This window comes from Temnothorax americanus, unplaced genomic scaffold, assembly GCF_048541705.1.
Source record: "Temnothorax americanus isolate GAGA-0224 unplaced genomic scaffold, ASM4854170v1 Scaffold1, whole genome shotgun sequence".
Taxonomy (NCBI): Eukaryota; Metazoa; Arthropoda; class Insecta; order Hymenoptera; family Formicidae; genus Temnothorax; species Temnothorax americanus.
The window spans coordinates 6,454,266-6,471,094 of record NW_027509230.1 but is presented as its reverse complement, the minus strand read 5'-3'; the positions used below and the strand labels follow the sequence as shown (position 1 = coordinate 6,471,094).

At 38.6% G+C, this 16,829-nt stretch overlaps 1 protein-coding gene and 1 long non-coding RNA gene across 14 annotated transcripts in view; one reads left to right on the top strand and one right to left on the bottom strand.

Annotated features, from left to right (window-relative positions):
* Rbp6 (RNA-binding protein 6) overlaps positions 1–16,829 on the bottom strand; it is a 634,317-nt gene that overhangs the window by 114,509 nt on the left and 502,979 nt on the right. For all 11 annotated transcript variants that reach the window (XM_077406163.1, XM_077406176.1, XM_077406184.1 and 8 more), the window contains one exon: positions 15,965–16,013. In XM_077406163.1, coding sequence (XP_077262289.1) covers positions 15,965–16,013 — 49 coding nt within the window. The remainder of the gene's footprint in view (positions 1–15,964; positions 16,014–16,829) is intronic.
* Positions 1–16,829, top strand: part of LOC143897511 (uncharacterized) — a 218,694-nt gene that overhangs the window by 115,261 nt on the left and 86,604 nt on the right. The window lies entirely within an intron of this gene.

Genomic DNA, 16,829 nt, shown 5'->3' with positions numbered 1-16,829 from the left:
GAATATAACGCGACGAATTGCGAACGTGTCAGACGTGTCAGCAATGCGGAAAAGAAACGGGACGGTAACTATGTTAATCCTAATCGCGACCATTGTGGAAACGTGATTGTACCTCGTCGTGGCCGCTATTATTGCCGTCATTATAATCACATCCCCTCGTCGCAACTACGTCAGGAAACGCTCTCCGCCTGCAATTACTCGTTATTGGTCGTTGCATCGCGGAAAGCGCCGTTCACTTAACTCGAACATGAAGAAGAAGGTCCGCACTTGCGCCGCCACGACGAAGACAGGCTGCACTTGTAAACTTAATTACTCGCGAGAGCCAAGCAGCACTTGAGGGAGGCCATCAACCGGGATGCGCAACGCGAGCCGACTGCTCGTAAAACTCGTAATCAAGCCTTATTAAAACCGTAGGGGCGTGAAGAGTAGAGGGAGGCGAAAAGGGGCTGGGGGGCTGCAACTAGATTTAACCCTTTTAAGACTCTAGGAACATTATGCTTCAAAGAATGTTTAATGCAAAAACTAATGCTTTCTTGCTTGAATGGGTATATAGTCAGGTGTCATCTAAAAACTAAAATTTCGAAAGAAAACATATTTTAAAATTCATAAGAAAATGTATAAGAAAATAAGGAACATTTTGTTGATAATAAAGATACTATCTAAAAGCAGAGAGGAACATTATTTATTTTGTCACTTTTATACAGATAGAGAGCCATAAATCTCATTTACTTCATGTATATTTTCTAAATTGTGCCATTACATTAAATCTAATGTAGGTACATTATTAAAGAAAAAAAAAGAATATGCGATAATATAAAAAATAATTTCAACGAAGTAGCGAAATTTTTCAGGAAAATATTTGCACGTGCATTTCAATACTCTCCTCGGTATTCTCATTTAATCAAACAAAAAACAATATATTCGGTATTCGTATCAGTACAGCATAGTATAAATAATTATTTTCATTAATCGCGATTAAACATGACGTCATGTTCGCGTTGTTGCTAGTATAGTATTGATCAATTTCATGCGAAGACTGATGGCACACACACGCTTACTACTTCAATATATCTAGCCTTCCTAAAGTAATTTCCCAAGTTCGCCGTGTAGCCTTTTTACGTTTCTGTAAGAAACAAATACAACCGGCGGAGAGATGTATTTTCGTAAATGTTACGATCATCCACGGAGACTCGTAATCCTAGCGTCGGTTCACTCATCGCCGTTGTAAGATCATAAAGTGGTATCCGGCATCCGGCGTAATTAAAACGCAACGTTCCCCTCGCTTTGGACTTGCGACTACGTCAGATAGTCAGTCCCGCGACGAGTATTAAGTGTTTAGCCGAAGCAGTGTGATGCTTTATGGACTCTCGTAAAACTTGTTCTATCAGTAAACATTTTTCGATCCGTTCGACTGCAAACGGAAGACTAGTACGAGTAGAAAGATAGATAGGAGAGATCGAGAATGCGAATTAAAATGCGTTTGCCTTTTATATGTCCGTTAAAGCGAAATATCTGAGTTATAGCTTGTGAAACAAACGTTATGATATAATATACTTCGGTTTGTTTGTACTTATAATCTTATAAGACATTTCATTAACTCATTGTTATTTTATCACATTGACACTACTAATTTCTTTATTAGTGATACTAACATTAACCTTATCATTAAATCTTATTAGATCTTGTTTTTTTTTCTCAAAAATTCCCTATTCAATAGTTCTCTTATTTCAAATTTCTTTTCTTTAAGATCCTAAGAGCTCAATATCATTCATCAGGTACTTTTTCTTTCTTTCAGCAATAAATGCTATTTTAATTGTTTCATTACTGTTCATCTGTATAAATAATTCCAGTTTGCATATTTACATATTTTAACTTTTGTTTGATATTATACTCCATATTAATATGTATATTCTGAAATATATTGGTTAATAAAATAATAAACACACAAATAACAATAATTTTTCATGCTTGTGATATTTGCAAATGTGAAAAATTTATAATCGAAAAAAATCTCGTACCTTACGAAATGCTTAATGAAACGTTGAACTTCGGTGAGTTGTTCAACAAACGGAAATAATGAACGGTGTCTAGAAACGCGATACGTGCATAAAAAAAAAAACAGCGACTTCAGAGACTCTGATATAATGGACGATCGACGAGTATTGTTACGGAGTATGTTAGTTATGCGCAGAAACAAACTTAGTAAATCTTTTTAACGAATCCCCGCGTTTTGCGAAAATGGCGAAACTTCAGAAACGAAGTGTAAACCTCGCCTGCAATAACAATACGCTCTTTGTTAAATAAACTTCTGAGACTTCGATCATTTTCAACAACTTCTATTTATGCCTGGGTCGGAATGGGCCGGTGAGAAGAAGGCAAAACGTGGGATGGAAATCTTTAAAACTGCAAGCACCTAACGATACAACACAGTATACGTTCTCTCTCTCTCTCCCTCTCCTATCGAGTAGACTAGCGTAGAGAGTTTCAATATTTTGAGCTGGAGGCTTCTCATCTTTCTTCTTCTCACTCGTCCCATTCAACGCTCGTCTTCTCTCTTTCTCCCTCTTTTCCCTTTCTCCATTTCTCTTGCATTCTCCAACCCTCGCTTTTCTCTCCGTCTCGCTTTCACCCACGTGCGCCAGTCTGGTAATCCAGGAATAATGAACAGCCAGCTGTCACTCGCAATACCCGGCCTTCCAGCAAATACGACCCTCTACGAGTTTGCGCAACTTCTGGCCTGGCTGTTTTCTGATGGAGAGCGAGAGCGAGAGAGAGAAAAAGAGAGAGAGAGAGAGAGAGGAAGAGAAAGAGAAGAGGTGAGAGAAAGGACATGAGTAAGAGAAGAGCTATATCAGAAAAAAAATGCTGACTTGGCGCATTATACACATGCGGGAATATAATTTGCCTCGCGCACAGGATCTCACCGAGCATCTGATCGTGCAGTTATTCCGTCCATGATAATTTACACTCTACTCGACGAGACTCGTCCGACATGATCACGCGACGATTTCTAAAAGCCTCCACGTTAATTATGCGCAAGAATCGATACGACAGCGGAACAAACGCGAATAATAAATCACTCGCGAATCCGGCTTAACTGTACGCGGCGTATGGCAATTCGATAATAAATGGAAATAGCATGCGTAGTGCGGGGCCACAACGCGGCGACGTCCTATTGCAAAATATCAAGTATCGGGAAAATCCAATCCCGCGGGGATGGAGTTCTATAAGCTGGAAATGATTGAACTGCCGTCGTATATTGCTTTCATTCGGAGCGAGAACGCGTCGCAGACAGTTAGGCATCGCTCGGAGCTACTGGCGAAACTCATCGTAATGAAACGATGATGTGTGATAGAATGATGAGGGAAGGATGCGATATTTGCAGATTGAAGGAACAACGATTAGATTAGGCGAGACATTTTTTCTCAATAACATAAATCTTTCAAGCTTGCAATCGATATTTCCTTAGGACAAATTTAATTTAATTATTTTGAACAACACTTGATTTAAATATTATGATAAGACACATAAACAATATCTCTGTTTATATAAAATTAATTAAAAAATAACTTAAAGTACTGTTTTATTTATTTATTTATACTGTTGAATATTAACTGATCGAAGTATTTAAATTCTCGGTATTGCATGAATAAAATCTTTAATATCTATACCTGCTTCTACAAAATCGTGATTATTATTATTTTCTGTGAAAGTTACAAAGGAGTTTTATGATTTCGGCTCCCAATTGACAATCCAGTAAACTAATCATAGATCTGCTTGGAACAATAAGTAAATCCGATCAGTTGTAACTGGTACACAGCATATCGGGATTCGTTTCGTCAGATTCGCAGAGTTAAACGAATTACGTCGGAATAGCTACATGTCGAAAAGAGCCGCTAATTATTTCAGCGGAAGAACCAACCGATTCGAAAAACGAGATAAATCATGTGGCGTCGCAAGCTAAAGGACTCAATGCGTAACGGCAAAAAGGGAACGAACGTGGAGACGGCGCGGTGGGGTGGACAGGAAGTTCACCGCTTGTTTACTCGTTCCCTTACCACCCCTTTTCATTCGCTACCGCGGTCGCCTCGATATCCCGGCGACGGATGATTCTGCTCTTTCTGCGCTTGACACAGATGCGCGGCCGACACTTTTAATTCTCTTTTTAATCCTCTGGTTATTGCTGCTCCCGCCCCTGGCGTCGCGGCGGCTCCCACCATTCACCTTCCCTGTATTTCGAATACTCGACTCGCGTATGACTCCGAGAGAGAAAGAGATGAATAATGGCCGGTGCTACCGAGCACCCGCGCATAATAAAGTCATCGGTTAAGTCGCGGCGGTCGCTACAGGTGCTCTCGCCTTTGCTCTCTTATTCGCAATACACCCTACCGAGTATTGTCTTGGCACGTGTTACATATTACGCGACGGCATTCGAGCTTTCGACCCAAATATGTACTGAATCACGGGAGCTGGAAGCTAAGCTAAGAATAATGATGATTATTATCGTATAGGAGGCTCTTCAACGGCATTTTAGTTATATCGGTTATTGGAAATTAAAAAATTCAATAAAGCTTCGGAAAAGCAAATAGAGACAAAAGGCCTGAATTAATTTCAGGCTGAGCTTGATTTTAATTCTTTTGTGCGCGAGATTTATGAGACAGAAGGAGCATTACAAAGAAGAATTATATAGTAATAATGGGATTGCACTCTGTCAGCATTAAAATACTTTCCCAACATTATTGGTATAGTTTGTGAAAGAGTATCTGTGAATTACAGTTTGGAGTTTTGTTTTGAAGAGTCGTTGAAACTTGAAAATTTACAGAATATAAGAATAATAAACATTTAGTTAAAAAGTTTTATAATATTTGAAATTTTTCCAGATCCTAATTTTTACTAGCATCTAGTGTTAAGTTTTTATTAGCATCTTCTTTATAAACAAACAGCTTCGATAGCCAGAGAATCAATGCTGTAAAGAATAATGGGGCATATATTTTTTTGAAATAAATCGATCCTCTAAGGAATCTTGCGTATAGTGGAAAACGTGCGGTTTCTAGGGCCATTCTGCGTAATCACCATCAACGTGCATTCTGACTACTCAGCGGTATTAAATGGGTTGTATTTGGCATGGTCGCGTGCAATCTACTCTCGAAACAGCCAGCAGGGATGAGGCTGTAGGGTGATTCACACGTTTGACAGTGCGAAGCGTTTAAATGTGAAATGCGATCGGTCAAGGTATGCCAATCATCGGAACACTAGAATGTGCGAGAGAGTTCACAATTCGTTTGCCATCTCGTCGAAGCATTATCAGCAAATAATAATGGGAAAGATAAAGATAAATAGATATAGATAGAGATAAAGGTAGATAGATAGATAGAGATATAGACGGAAGGAGAAAGTAACACATTAGAACAATTTTTCGCTCAATTTAAAATTTCTTTCTCTATTTTCCCCTCCGTTACTCAATATATTTTAGACTTTTTATTCTTTTTTCATTCTTTTATTCTTTCCTAGTCTTTTTCTGTCTGAATAAATAATTTCATTTCGTGTATGTGCTAATTTGTTAAAGACTAAAAGCTTGTCAAATTAATTTCAAGAAAAGTTATGAAAATTATTGTGGGAATTGCGTTTGCATATCCAAATATGTATCAATGTGTAAAGTTTACTTTAGTCAATTTTGCGTGTTATCTATACATATGTAATTCTTGCATGAATAGTTAAATTATTGAACAACGATATTTATTGAAGCTTATTTATCGGATAAAATGCTTGCTCGGTCTTCGCATCCAAGTTTCTAGTTTTAGCGATTCAATTGTCTTCAACGATAACTGATCGTTATCTTCGGCGTTTCCTCTTTCGAACAAGAATAAATCGCACTTTGTGTCGAGTACACGAGACGATGTTATTTAAATATATGAAACGCGTTTTAGTATACGACAGATAAACCATTTGCGTCACTGCATAAAACGGAATATTGTAGAATAATATCATGATATTTTTCAGCTTTTTTAAGACAAAGAAATACATCAAACGCTGCATTTCTTTTTTGCAATTTATAATTTTTTAATTGCACATAAAGCTTAGTGATTTTATCTACAAATACCTTTTTACTATTACAAATAAGTTCTTTCTTGAGCTAGATTATTATATTCAAATCATAGTTTCGAAAAGTTAAATCCGAGTAAAAATAACGTAGATCAAAAGATTAAAAAGCTCTTTCATTAACTCCGTACAATATACACCTTTTTTAATCAGATATAATAAGGAAAACTTTATGAACTTCTCGTTTGACTATTTACCATTTGTACAAAAGCTTTCTATAAACAAATATTTACATGTTTCATTTTAATTTGAATAATAAGTAAAGAATTAATAAAATAGGTCTTAGGTAGTTTTAAACTTCATTAAAGCATAAACCTTCATTTATTCTAAATATCAGAATTCAATATATTCAGTTAATTAATTCAATATAATTTTCCATTAAATGCTCGAAAATATGTATTTTCTCCTTTTATCGATCACCCAGGCATTAAGAATCATTGTGGGATTTATTCCGGGCGCTGAGTATTAGTTACTGCTCTTAAATTAGCTATTGGAGAAACTTTAGGGAAGAGAAGAGGAAGGAGGATCCGCGCGAACGCGAACGACATTCCTGATAACGATGCCTCCGTCGACGCGCGGAAATCCCGACGTAGGTGCGCCGGAAGCGCACTCGCGCTCTCGCAACCGCGGTGTCCCGGAGATTAATGAATATTCATTGTTTCGTAACTCAAACTTGACGAGAGACGCATCCAGCGACGACGTGGATCTAGAATGCAACGTTGTACGACATTTCGCCCACTCTCTCTCCCGTTATCTCTTTCCTCGTTTTCACGAATAATTACAGATTATACAAGTCGAAAGATTTTTCATGCAATACCACGATACAATCCAATACTTATTTTAAAATATTTATTTATACATAAAAATAAATATTTATTCTGTATTTATTTCACATCCCCAGGCTAAAAAGAAAGATTATTCAGATAAAAGTTCTTTAATAAAAATCTATCTAAAGAAACCATTTTTGTTTTACAAAATAATATTTTCATCTATTACAATATAACTTCGAGAAGTTAATATGAAAAATGTAAATGTAATATTACTTTATATTCAACATAATTAAAACATATTTTGTATATTTATATATTTTGTATATTTATATATTACAGGGATGAGTAGCGAATATGAAATCATTATTTTGTTTTATTTATTTTAAAAAATGAATCGCAAAAAAACAATCTGTGTAACAGCACAACGTTTGAGATTAATATATAAAAGAGCATGTGTAAGAGCGTGTTACTTTGAAGTCACGGAGCGTAACCTGGCGGTTTCCTCCCATTGCAAGCGCGTTTCTATCCACTTTGATAATGTACAACCGCGTTTTACCCGTCGATCATCCTCCTTCCGTTCGAGCGCTCGCTTCGTGCAAGCCACGCCAGGGAGTTGCAACTCGAAATGCATGCATCTGGAACGACCGTTGCCTCGAGGGTGCGCAAGGTTGCACAAAAAGAGAAAGAGAGAAAGAGAGAGAGAGAGAGAGAGAGAGAGAGAGAGAGAGAGAGAGAGAGAAAAGAGAGACGCGCGTGATGCGGAACGATGGCGTCGACGTCGACATCAACGACGACGGTGACGACGGCAACGACGGCAACGACGACGACGACTCGAGAGAGCCACTTACGTTTGAATTTTAAATTCTCCCCTACGGACGAAAGATTCTCCGATGACGGAGTTTAGAGAAGAGGGAATGGGGGAGTATGCAGGGTTGGAACACCTAAGCGACAGAGATTAAGCTCGTCGAAGCACGAACGAGTCGAAGGGGTCAAGTTGTCTCTGATGAGATCAGCATTTTGAAGACCAGCGTACAGACAGGATGGAAAAATGCGAAGAAGCGAAGAGCGAGGAAAAAGGCGGTGAAGAGTAGATGGGTGGAAAGAGGCGAGAGAGACACTTCGCGTGCCTCACGCTTGGACGAACCGGTCCACTCGTCCTTTTCCTGTAGGTATCGCAATCCTCTGTCTCGCAAGCGACGAATAACTTGCCTACTTCCTCTTAACATGCGATTATCATTTCGCATTTTTATCTTTGCGAAGTCTTGCGCGATATGCAGTCTTATCTTGACAAACGGTTTATATTTATATATATATATATATATATATATATATATACAGGATCTTTCGTTGAAATTATCTCAAACTTCGTAGTGTTGTTCTTTGACAAATGTCCTGGCGGAGAATTTGAAACCCTTGAATTCAACTTTAGAGATACAGGCATACACACGCACACACACACCCACACACACCCACACACACACAGATAGACAGACAACACAGAATCTTATTTATTTTCAAATAAACTTTATTTCAACAGAGTCTTAATTAAAGGTTTAGTTATTAAGAAAAGTTTAACACATTAAAAATTGAAAAATCCCCGAAAGAAAAAGGGTAATAATTTTTTTCATGATATTTCTAAAGGTGCTTTATTTCTCTTTCTTCGCTCTCACAACTTTACTCTGAATTCCTCTTCTCAGTTTCTCAGTGTGAAAGCGTGTCAACGATGGTCGGTTCTCGATTCAAGACGGATTCGCAAAATCGCGAAGCCCAATTCAATCGCGCGTAGGAACTGCACGTATCGTACCAAAGAAAGTAGAAGAAAAATACCAGCAGAATGGCGACAAACGAGCGCGGAACGAAAAGCTCTTCCTCATTCATGGAATCCGGAATTATCCATGAAACGAAGCAGATTCGATAATAAGTATATGTACGCTTGTGTATATGTGACCATTGTGCGTCGCGTTGGAAATCGACCTATACATTGTATAGGAAGAAAATATAAGGGAGGAAGTAAAGAAATAAAAACCGCTGAGCGCCGAATCGATATCTCTAATCGAGTGCGTCGTTAATTCTGCTTAATGTGAAATTTTAATACAAGAGTAAGGATTAAAAGTATACAAGAAATTTACAGTAGGACATTTTAGATAATTTTTAAAAACAATAATAAGTGAATTTTGAAAATGTTATTATACTGGGTAGAGATGTGCTCGCAAATATCGTGAAAACTGATAGAAACAATCAATAGATTTATTTGAAAATTTCAATATATCGAAAAAAGAAATATCAATTGTTTGAATTAGCAACATTAAACATAATCTTTCTTTAATAGATCGTTTTATATATAATACGAAATTATTCTCCTCTATTTTTTACTTTTTATTTTTATTCTGATATTATTAGCAAATTTATGTATTGTCATAAATCAGTATTCCAAGCAATCTAATCGCGTGCCTCATCTTTAAAAATACTTATTCCGATGAAAGCAAAGTAAACAAATTTTAAATTAAAATAATTTTTCTTTCTTTTTTAATACCAATATTAAAAAATATTTTTTTATTTATAACATTATTTGAAATATATTTCAAGTATCGCTTTACACGAGACCCGCGTAAAATTCTCTTCGCAAACGTGAAGGAAAGTTCGAGAATGCATTCAAGAATAAAAACGGAGAAGATATCGAAATCGACGGAAATTTCTACGCGTCTGCCAGCTCCGGCCAAGGTGTAGTTGTTTAAGTCGACGAGGTCTGAATGAAGGGCGAAAGGAAGACGAGCGCGTGGCGGAAGAGCAGGGTCGAAAATGAAACACGGTTGAGGGCGGAAGCAAAGTACCGAGAACGACGTGCGCGTTTCAATATTTTAGTCTTCACTACCGCCGCTGCCGCCGCGCCGCTGAGGATTCTCCACTTGGAGTGTAGCGTCGTAATGCAGGTGACAATTGGAGCGTGTCGATGCTTGCCGCGCCCCGAGATTCCTATAATGGAATGGATAGAATGTCTTTCCCTATCCTCCAGATTCCGGTTTCCTTTTATATCGAGATTTGCACGAGGAACTTTACGCGCCGCGGCGGAACCGTACCGGAAAATCGCTCGCCGTCTCCTCGATAAAGATCAGCAACCGTGTTCTTTAACCCTTCCGCTACGTGTGACAATGTTGCAGTCACCAGAGTCACCGAGCGTGTTGTCGGTGTAGTCCGCGAGCGATTGAACAGTCGATGGCGAGGCGATTGATTATCATGAAAATAATATTATACATACTTGCAAACAAAAAATCAAATAAGAAAATTTAATATTTTAAGTACTCTGTTCCCTTTTTATTATAATATGGATATAAATAATGGATGTGTTAAAGATAACGATAGCAATATAATGAGAAAAAAATGTGAATAATAATTTAAATTTAAATAAATAAATATTATCTAAAAGTAAAATATATTAATAATAGAGTGTAAACTCTCAAATAAACAATCAAATAATTTTATAAAAAAAATTAATTTGTTGCAGGCTGCGCAATTGTAATGATAAAATTATAAAAACGGTTATAGCAGTAGAAATAGAGCGAAACAGGTCAGACACGTGATACACCTTATACTCGCTGATCAGATCTGGTAGTCGATGGCGAGAAAGATCGCTGAATTCGTGACAAATCGACCGTTTCCGGTAATCCCAGAATGAGAGAGCCCTCTGATAAGATCAGCACGACCAAGACCGATGGCACATTCAGACATACTCGACGTTCTGCTGCGCGTTTGTGATCCTTTACGTAACTTCCTCGACCTGGAACCATCCATCGTTCAGAAGTTTCCAGGCCGCGGCCGGACGAGTTCTCCACCAAGAACTTTTCGAAACTCGTAGCGATGCGCGAAACCTTACTCCGATATTCCGTCGGCAAGCGAAGATGCCCGACGCCATTGCTGGCCGTTACCAAAAGACGCCATCGTCGGAGTTTGTTCGCTCGACTGAAATCCGCTCGAGAGGAAGAAAATTTTCGCTCCGGTATTTTTTGAAAAAAGCACGCTTATCGCTTTTCAAAACTGAATATTAACTTCGAACATATATGTGCAACAATTAAACAAAAATTATCAAGACAAAACTCACTTATATAATTAGTTTACACATTGGTATGTGTACACATGTGAATAACCAGTCAACTTTTAAGAAATTATGACAACTGTCAATATTAAAATTGATCTACACTATTAGAACATGTGATATTTCAACCGCGTAACGCATTTAAATTCGTAACCGTAAAGAATTGCGTATATTATATCTATTACTTTATAATTTAATGAGATGTTAGTGAACAGTTAGTGAACAAAGTTGTTTATATCAAATCCAAAAATTAAAAATTATTATATATAATATAATACAATATAAAATATATAATACAATTCAACATTAAATATAGTATACGAAATTTAACTCGCTTTGCAATAAATGTCCATCGCGGTAGCTCTAAAAGCGTAATTCGGTACATGGAAGGTTAAGCACGCGCGTTATATTACGCGCATTTCGTTCTCTAATCAGGAAGCGACAGAACTTCCGTTGAGATCAATCCAGCCTTTCCGCACGAGCGGTCGCTCCTGAAGGCTCGGTTTGTGAATGACGTGGCACGATCTTGCATGTTCTTGTACATAGTCTTACTTTCCCCTCCACAACGGAGTGCTAGAAACGGCAGAGGAAACTATCTCGGACCGCTCTGGAACTTTCCAGAGGTACAGCAACTATTCGAAACGTAGTCGAGACGGATTCATACGCATCGAAGTTGGTCAGGTTCGTCGCGCGTGCCACGCAAGTTGCTGATATGAGAGAAAGAGAACAAAATAAAAAAAGAGAGAGAGAGAAGGGGCGAGAGAGAGAGAGAGAGAGAGAGAGAGAGAGAGAGAGAGAAAGAGAGAAAAAGAGAGAGAGAGCTCACTGGTTGAGTTCCGGACCGATGCCGGATTACATCAAACTGGCATAACACACATCCGCCCCAGCTAGCTGACTGGCGAACTTGCCGCTCTTGAGACTTCACCCGGAAATTCTCCTCGCTCGCTGGAGAGGAAACGCGCTAGGGTAATTGCATCTATTCGAGCACGCCGTCAGAAACGGCAGATTGCGGACTTGGCCAACTTCGGACCACGATGACGCGAGACTCGTTTGCTGTTTATCTCTCTCATCCTCTCTGTCTCTCTCTTCCACCTTCGCCGAAGACCACGCTGGCGTGTAATCAGGGTTAGCTGCGATTCTTATGCTAATTCGATACGAAATCAAGAATGCCTCGTTGAACATACGAGGAGTCAGTGATTATGAGAGAACTTATCAAGGGATCATTGAGGAATGTTTTCTTAATATTCATTAACATCGGAAAAATTGACTCAGCAAAAGTAAATTAGAAAAATTTAATTTACAAAAACTTAATTTATTTCCCTATAGAATTGACAAATATATCTATATTATATATATTATAGTTTATATAATTTTGAAAGCGTATTTGGAGAATTGTTAAAATCACTTTGCAGTTAAATGAGTTAGGTTTTTCGGACAGTCCTGGCATAGTTAAAATTTTCTATCGCGAGTTAAAGCCAGTCTATTATAGTTAAGAGTTAACCGATAGATAAACGATGGGAATCGCGCAATCGTTCGACCGTTCCTCGGTTCACGAAACGACAGTCTTTCTCAATATATTCCGGGGGAGTCTTCTCTTTGCGTCTAGTTCGTGGAAGACATTCCGATTTCCATAAGCGACGTCCGGCGGAGACGTTTAAACGATGACAGGCCAAACGCGGGTAATCCACCGTCAAAGCGCACGCAAGCACACGATCCAATAAACGATCGACAGTAGAGCGTCCCTTTGACGTGTGTTCATACATGGTTAAGCGAGTCCTCCTTTTGGGGGACCGTCGCTGGCTGACGGAAGGACAGACTTATCGTCGAACAAGTAAGAACATACAGGTCAGTGTACACACAGTGTACACACGCACACACAGAATATCTGTCACTATGGACACACACTCTCGTCGGGCAATATGGTCGTAACTTATGAGCATCCTGTGAATCGGCGTGTGTTCACCATCATGGAAGATGTACGTACAAGTTCACACGTGTAGGCCACGTGCACGAACACACGCGCCTGTTCCTCCTTACCGCCTCTCGTAAACGTAGACTTCGCGTAGGAGAAGGAGGGGGGGGGGAGAGTCCCGCGGAGGGAAAATCCTTTGGCCAGCGAAGCTCGGATAATCGCGCTCCGAGCTATAGACGTGCCTCTCCCCGTCGCGGTAAGAGAGAGAGAGAAGAGAAAGAAGAGAGAGGGAGAGAGAAAGCTCGCTTTGCTGCAATCGCAGCGCGCCCATCCACGTGGAAATCATAGCTCGCTGCGGGAACCATCGGGACTCGAAATTGTCCGGAAACGCTTGCCGGGCTGTTCTCGGTGGAGTTCTCTTTTCTCCCTCCACAACGTGGTAAGGGGGGCGAGTGGTAGAGGGGTAAGACGGCCGCTAGCCGACTGCCTCTTCGGGGATTTGAGCGTAAAGAGACCTCCCAGAAGATTGTCTGAGGATCTCCTTGTAATTCGATGGCGACGTTCGAGAAGACGCGCCGCGTCGATCGGACGCAGATCGAAATCGAATGTACTTGAAGAAAGTATTACAATCACTGAGGAACGAATTTAAAATTGGATATCGCGGAAAAATAATCATCGATATTATTCAAAATGCACATATAATTTAGGGTGAATAATTAGACGTATAATTAGGTTTTTCAAAAAGGTTCAATAGAATATAATCTATCTATACGCTTTAAGAAGTTTCGCGTAATTGTTCAAATCACGAGGTTACATAAATATTATTGCTGATAAAATTTATGGTTCGAAATCGAAAGATATCCGAAGTACAAGTAAAGCGTCTTCAAAATGTTCTGATAAACATGATGAGGACATATGTACATACGTGTGTATATTTATGTATGTAAGTTCTCGCTCTCGAGAGTGTGGCTGGCCGATCAAGAAATATCAAATGCGGCGTAATAAATATCCTCGTCGCTTTTGCGTTTGTCGTATTTCGTTTGAAATTTCTCACGGTATGTCTACCGGAGAATCCGAGAATGATCCCCTTAGGGGTCAGGAACCGGGTGCGGAAGTGCCATATCGCAAAATCTGCCAGCAAGCAGTAGCTGTTGCAGCAAGCAGCAGAAGCAGTAGAAGCAGAAGCAGCCGAGCTCGAGGTTTGAGGTTCGCAGACTCTCGTCGTACGGGGACGGTATTGGATGTCATCACGAGAGAGATTACGTGCGGCTTTGAAAGAGCCCCCTATCTCACTTCCACTTCCATTCATCCTTCTTCCTCCGCCCTTCATCCACCAGCGTCGAGACCCGCGCGTCGCTATTTCAGCTCCTACCTCGCCATTCGCGCGATGCGCGACGCACCTTCAGCGTTCGCCCCTTCCGACCCTCTCAACAACTTAGTCGGGATAGGAAGAAACCCCCCGTGGTACTGAAGGGAGCCAGCTCTCATATCCCATTTGCCCCTATATTTTTCATAAGCGATATTAGAATCTATCATCGGGGCCCGAGCAGACGCTTGCCTCTCCGCTCTAAAATCGACAGCTATAAAGATGGTAGGTATCGATAAAAAAGATAGATAGATAGATCGAGAAAGAGATAGAGAAAGGAGAGAAAGGGAGGTAAGGAAGAGAGAGGGAGAGAGAGAGAGATTTCTCGATTATCGGCGAGGTGGGGTACCGCGATTGCTGACGATTATCGATCTTATTGAAGCGGCGACGTGAATGGATCCAGACTTGTGCCGATCGCAAACCCTGCTATGCTCTTAACAGCGGCGAACGGCTGAGAGTCGAGCTACCCTATATATTATCGCGGTTACCGCGATATTTCATTCATCGCGACCTCTCGATCTTCACCCTTCTCCCTTGCCTAGTCGATTTTCAATTGGGCATGCGCTCCTCGCGCAATCTCAATAACGTTTCCATCCCGTTTCTCTTTTCCGCCCCTACCGCGTTAGCAAAGTGCCGCGTTAAAATTTCTTAGACGCGCACATACATTTTATTCGAAAACGAAGGCTCTTAATCTCAATGATCTTCGAATTTTACATTGAATTTTGATAAAAATGTGAGGGACATAAATAAGAATGGAAATAAATGGAATATTTAAAGACTGTGAAGATAGAAGAATGAAGAATGAACTAACTAATGAAGAATGAATTGATTGTTGAATAAATTATTATTGCCATTAGAGTTCTGTGATATTTATATAGGCATATATATGTCAGTATGATAATGATACCATTTGATTAAATTGACATTAGCAGATTAATAAATTGTGAAACTTATCCAATAATTGATTAAAAATTAATCTTTCTGAGAACGATGTTTATTTTCTATCAATTATTTGCCATACAAACGCACACACACGCGTAAGCACACATGTGACAACTACGAAAATATTTTATTATAAATTATTAGCTATGTACCAAATTAAACAGACTTTTTGTTCTCCATACAGAAATATAATTGCACATACAGTTTCAAACATTAATTGTAAGATTAGTACGGATTTGAAAACAAGATTTACAGTCATTAATCATTTCATAAATGTAAGAAATTTTTATAGAATCGTTATTAAAAATACTGAATGTGTGTGTGTGTGTGTGCGCGCGTGTGTGTGAAATAACGAAATAAATATATTGAGACTTTAAACGCAATAAGAATCATTTTTTCAACGTACCCTTTCTTTATTCTGTTCCCAATAATGTGTTTCTTTATGCATTGCATAAGTTCTTCTATGCGACTATCGATCCGCATACCATGAATTCGTAAAATGCCGTCACGATTCGTGCAGGCAGCACATATCCCGAAATTTATGTTATTTATCTTCCCCCGTATTTACCGCAGCTCGCGATTTACCGTGATTACTAATTATAGCTTCAACTCGGCTCATTAATTACCTCGCCGGCGGAATGGCGACATTATTGACTCATTAGACTCATTAAATAGGATAGTTTCGGACATATTTCTGACACATTTGCACACAGCGAAATTGCAACGATTTTTTTCAAAATCTTGTACGATGTTAAGAAAAGAAGCGAGAGTAAAAATGTACTTACCTCTATGCCTGTTAGTTTGCTTGTCGAACATCAGCATAGCATCTTCGATCTGAAACAAAAAAAGACTTGGTCAGAGAAAGATTGAAAGATTTAAATAAAATTTACAATTTAATCTTATTAAATTTGCTGAATTAGATTGGATAGTTTGATTTGAGCGGTATTATGTTTTAAATTATTCTATTAATTTTATTTAATTTATATATGCTATTTATATATTAGCATTCATAAATCTATATATTTTTATTAAAAATTTTTATATTAATCAGTTTATTGTAAAAAGCGTATAATTAAAATTCAAACTTTGTTATTATATTGTTGGATAAGGAGTATAGTAAATGTTCAGCTTTATATAGTAAAACATCTTATTTACTAAAACCGCTGTCATAAATTAAGCAGCTTACTGACGATCGAAGTAACCTATATTCGATATAAGACCTCACAGTGAACCCTTGGCGTGTTAGGGGTGCAAAGCACCCCTGTCAAAGCCTCAGGAATCGTAAACGCCGTTATGGAAATGTCGTGTGATACATATATAAAAGATATTTCGCGGAAACTTTATCTCCAGACGAATTGAAGAGAATATTGTATGTATACGGAATATCAAATACTTTTGACAAATCATTTCGTATTAAAGACAAATATTTAATGTATCCACAGATAGAGGGAGTAAATCTAAATACTTAGCAGTAGTAGTAGTAATAGAGTAGTAGTAGTAGTTAATTAGCGAATGATAGTAAATACTTAGCACTAATATTTTTTTCTAGTATAATCATTTACCAATTATTGTTTATCTTTCACTGTAAATTTAATAGAAGTTTTAAAATAAAATTTCTTAAAAATAATTCTAATCATCTGATAAACTTAT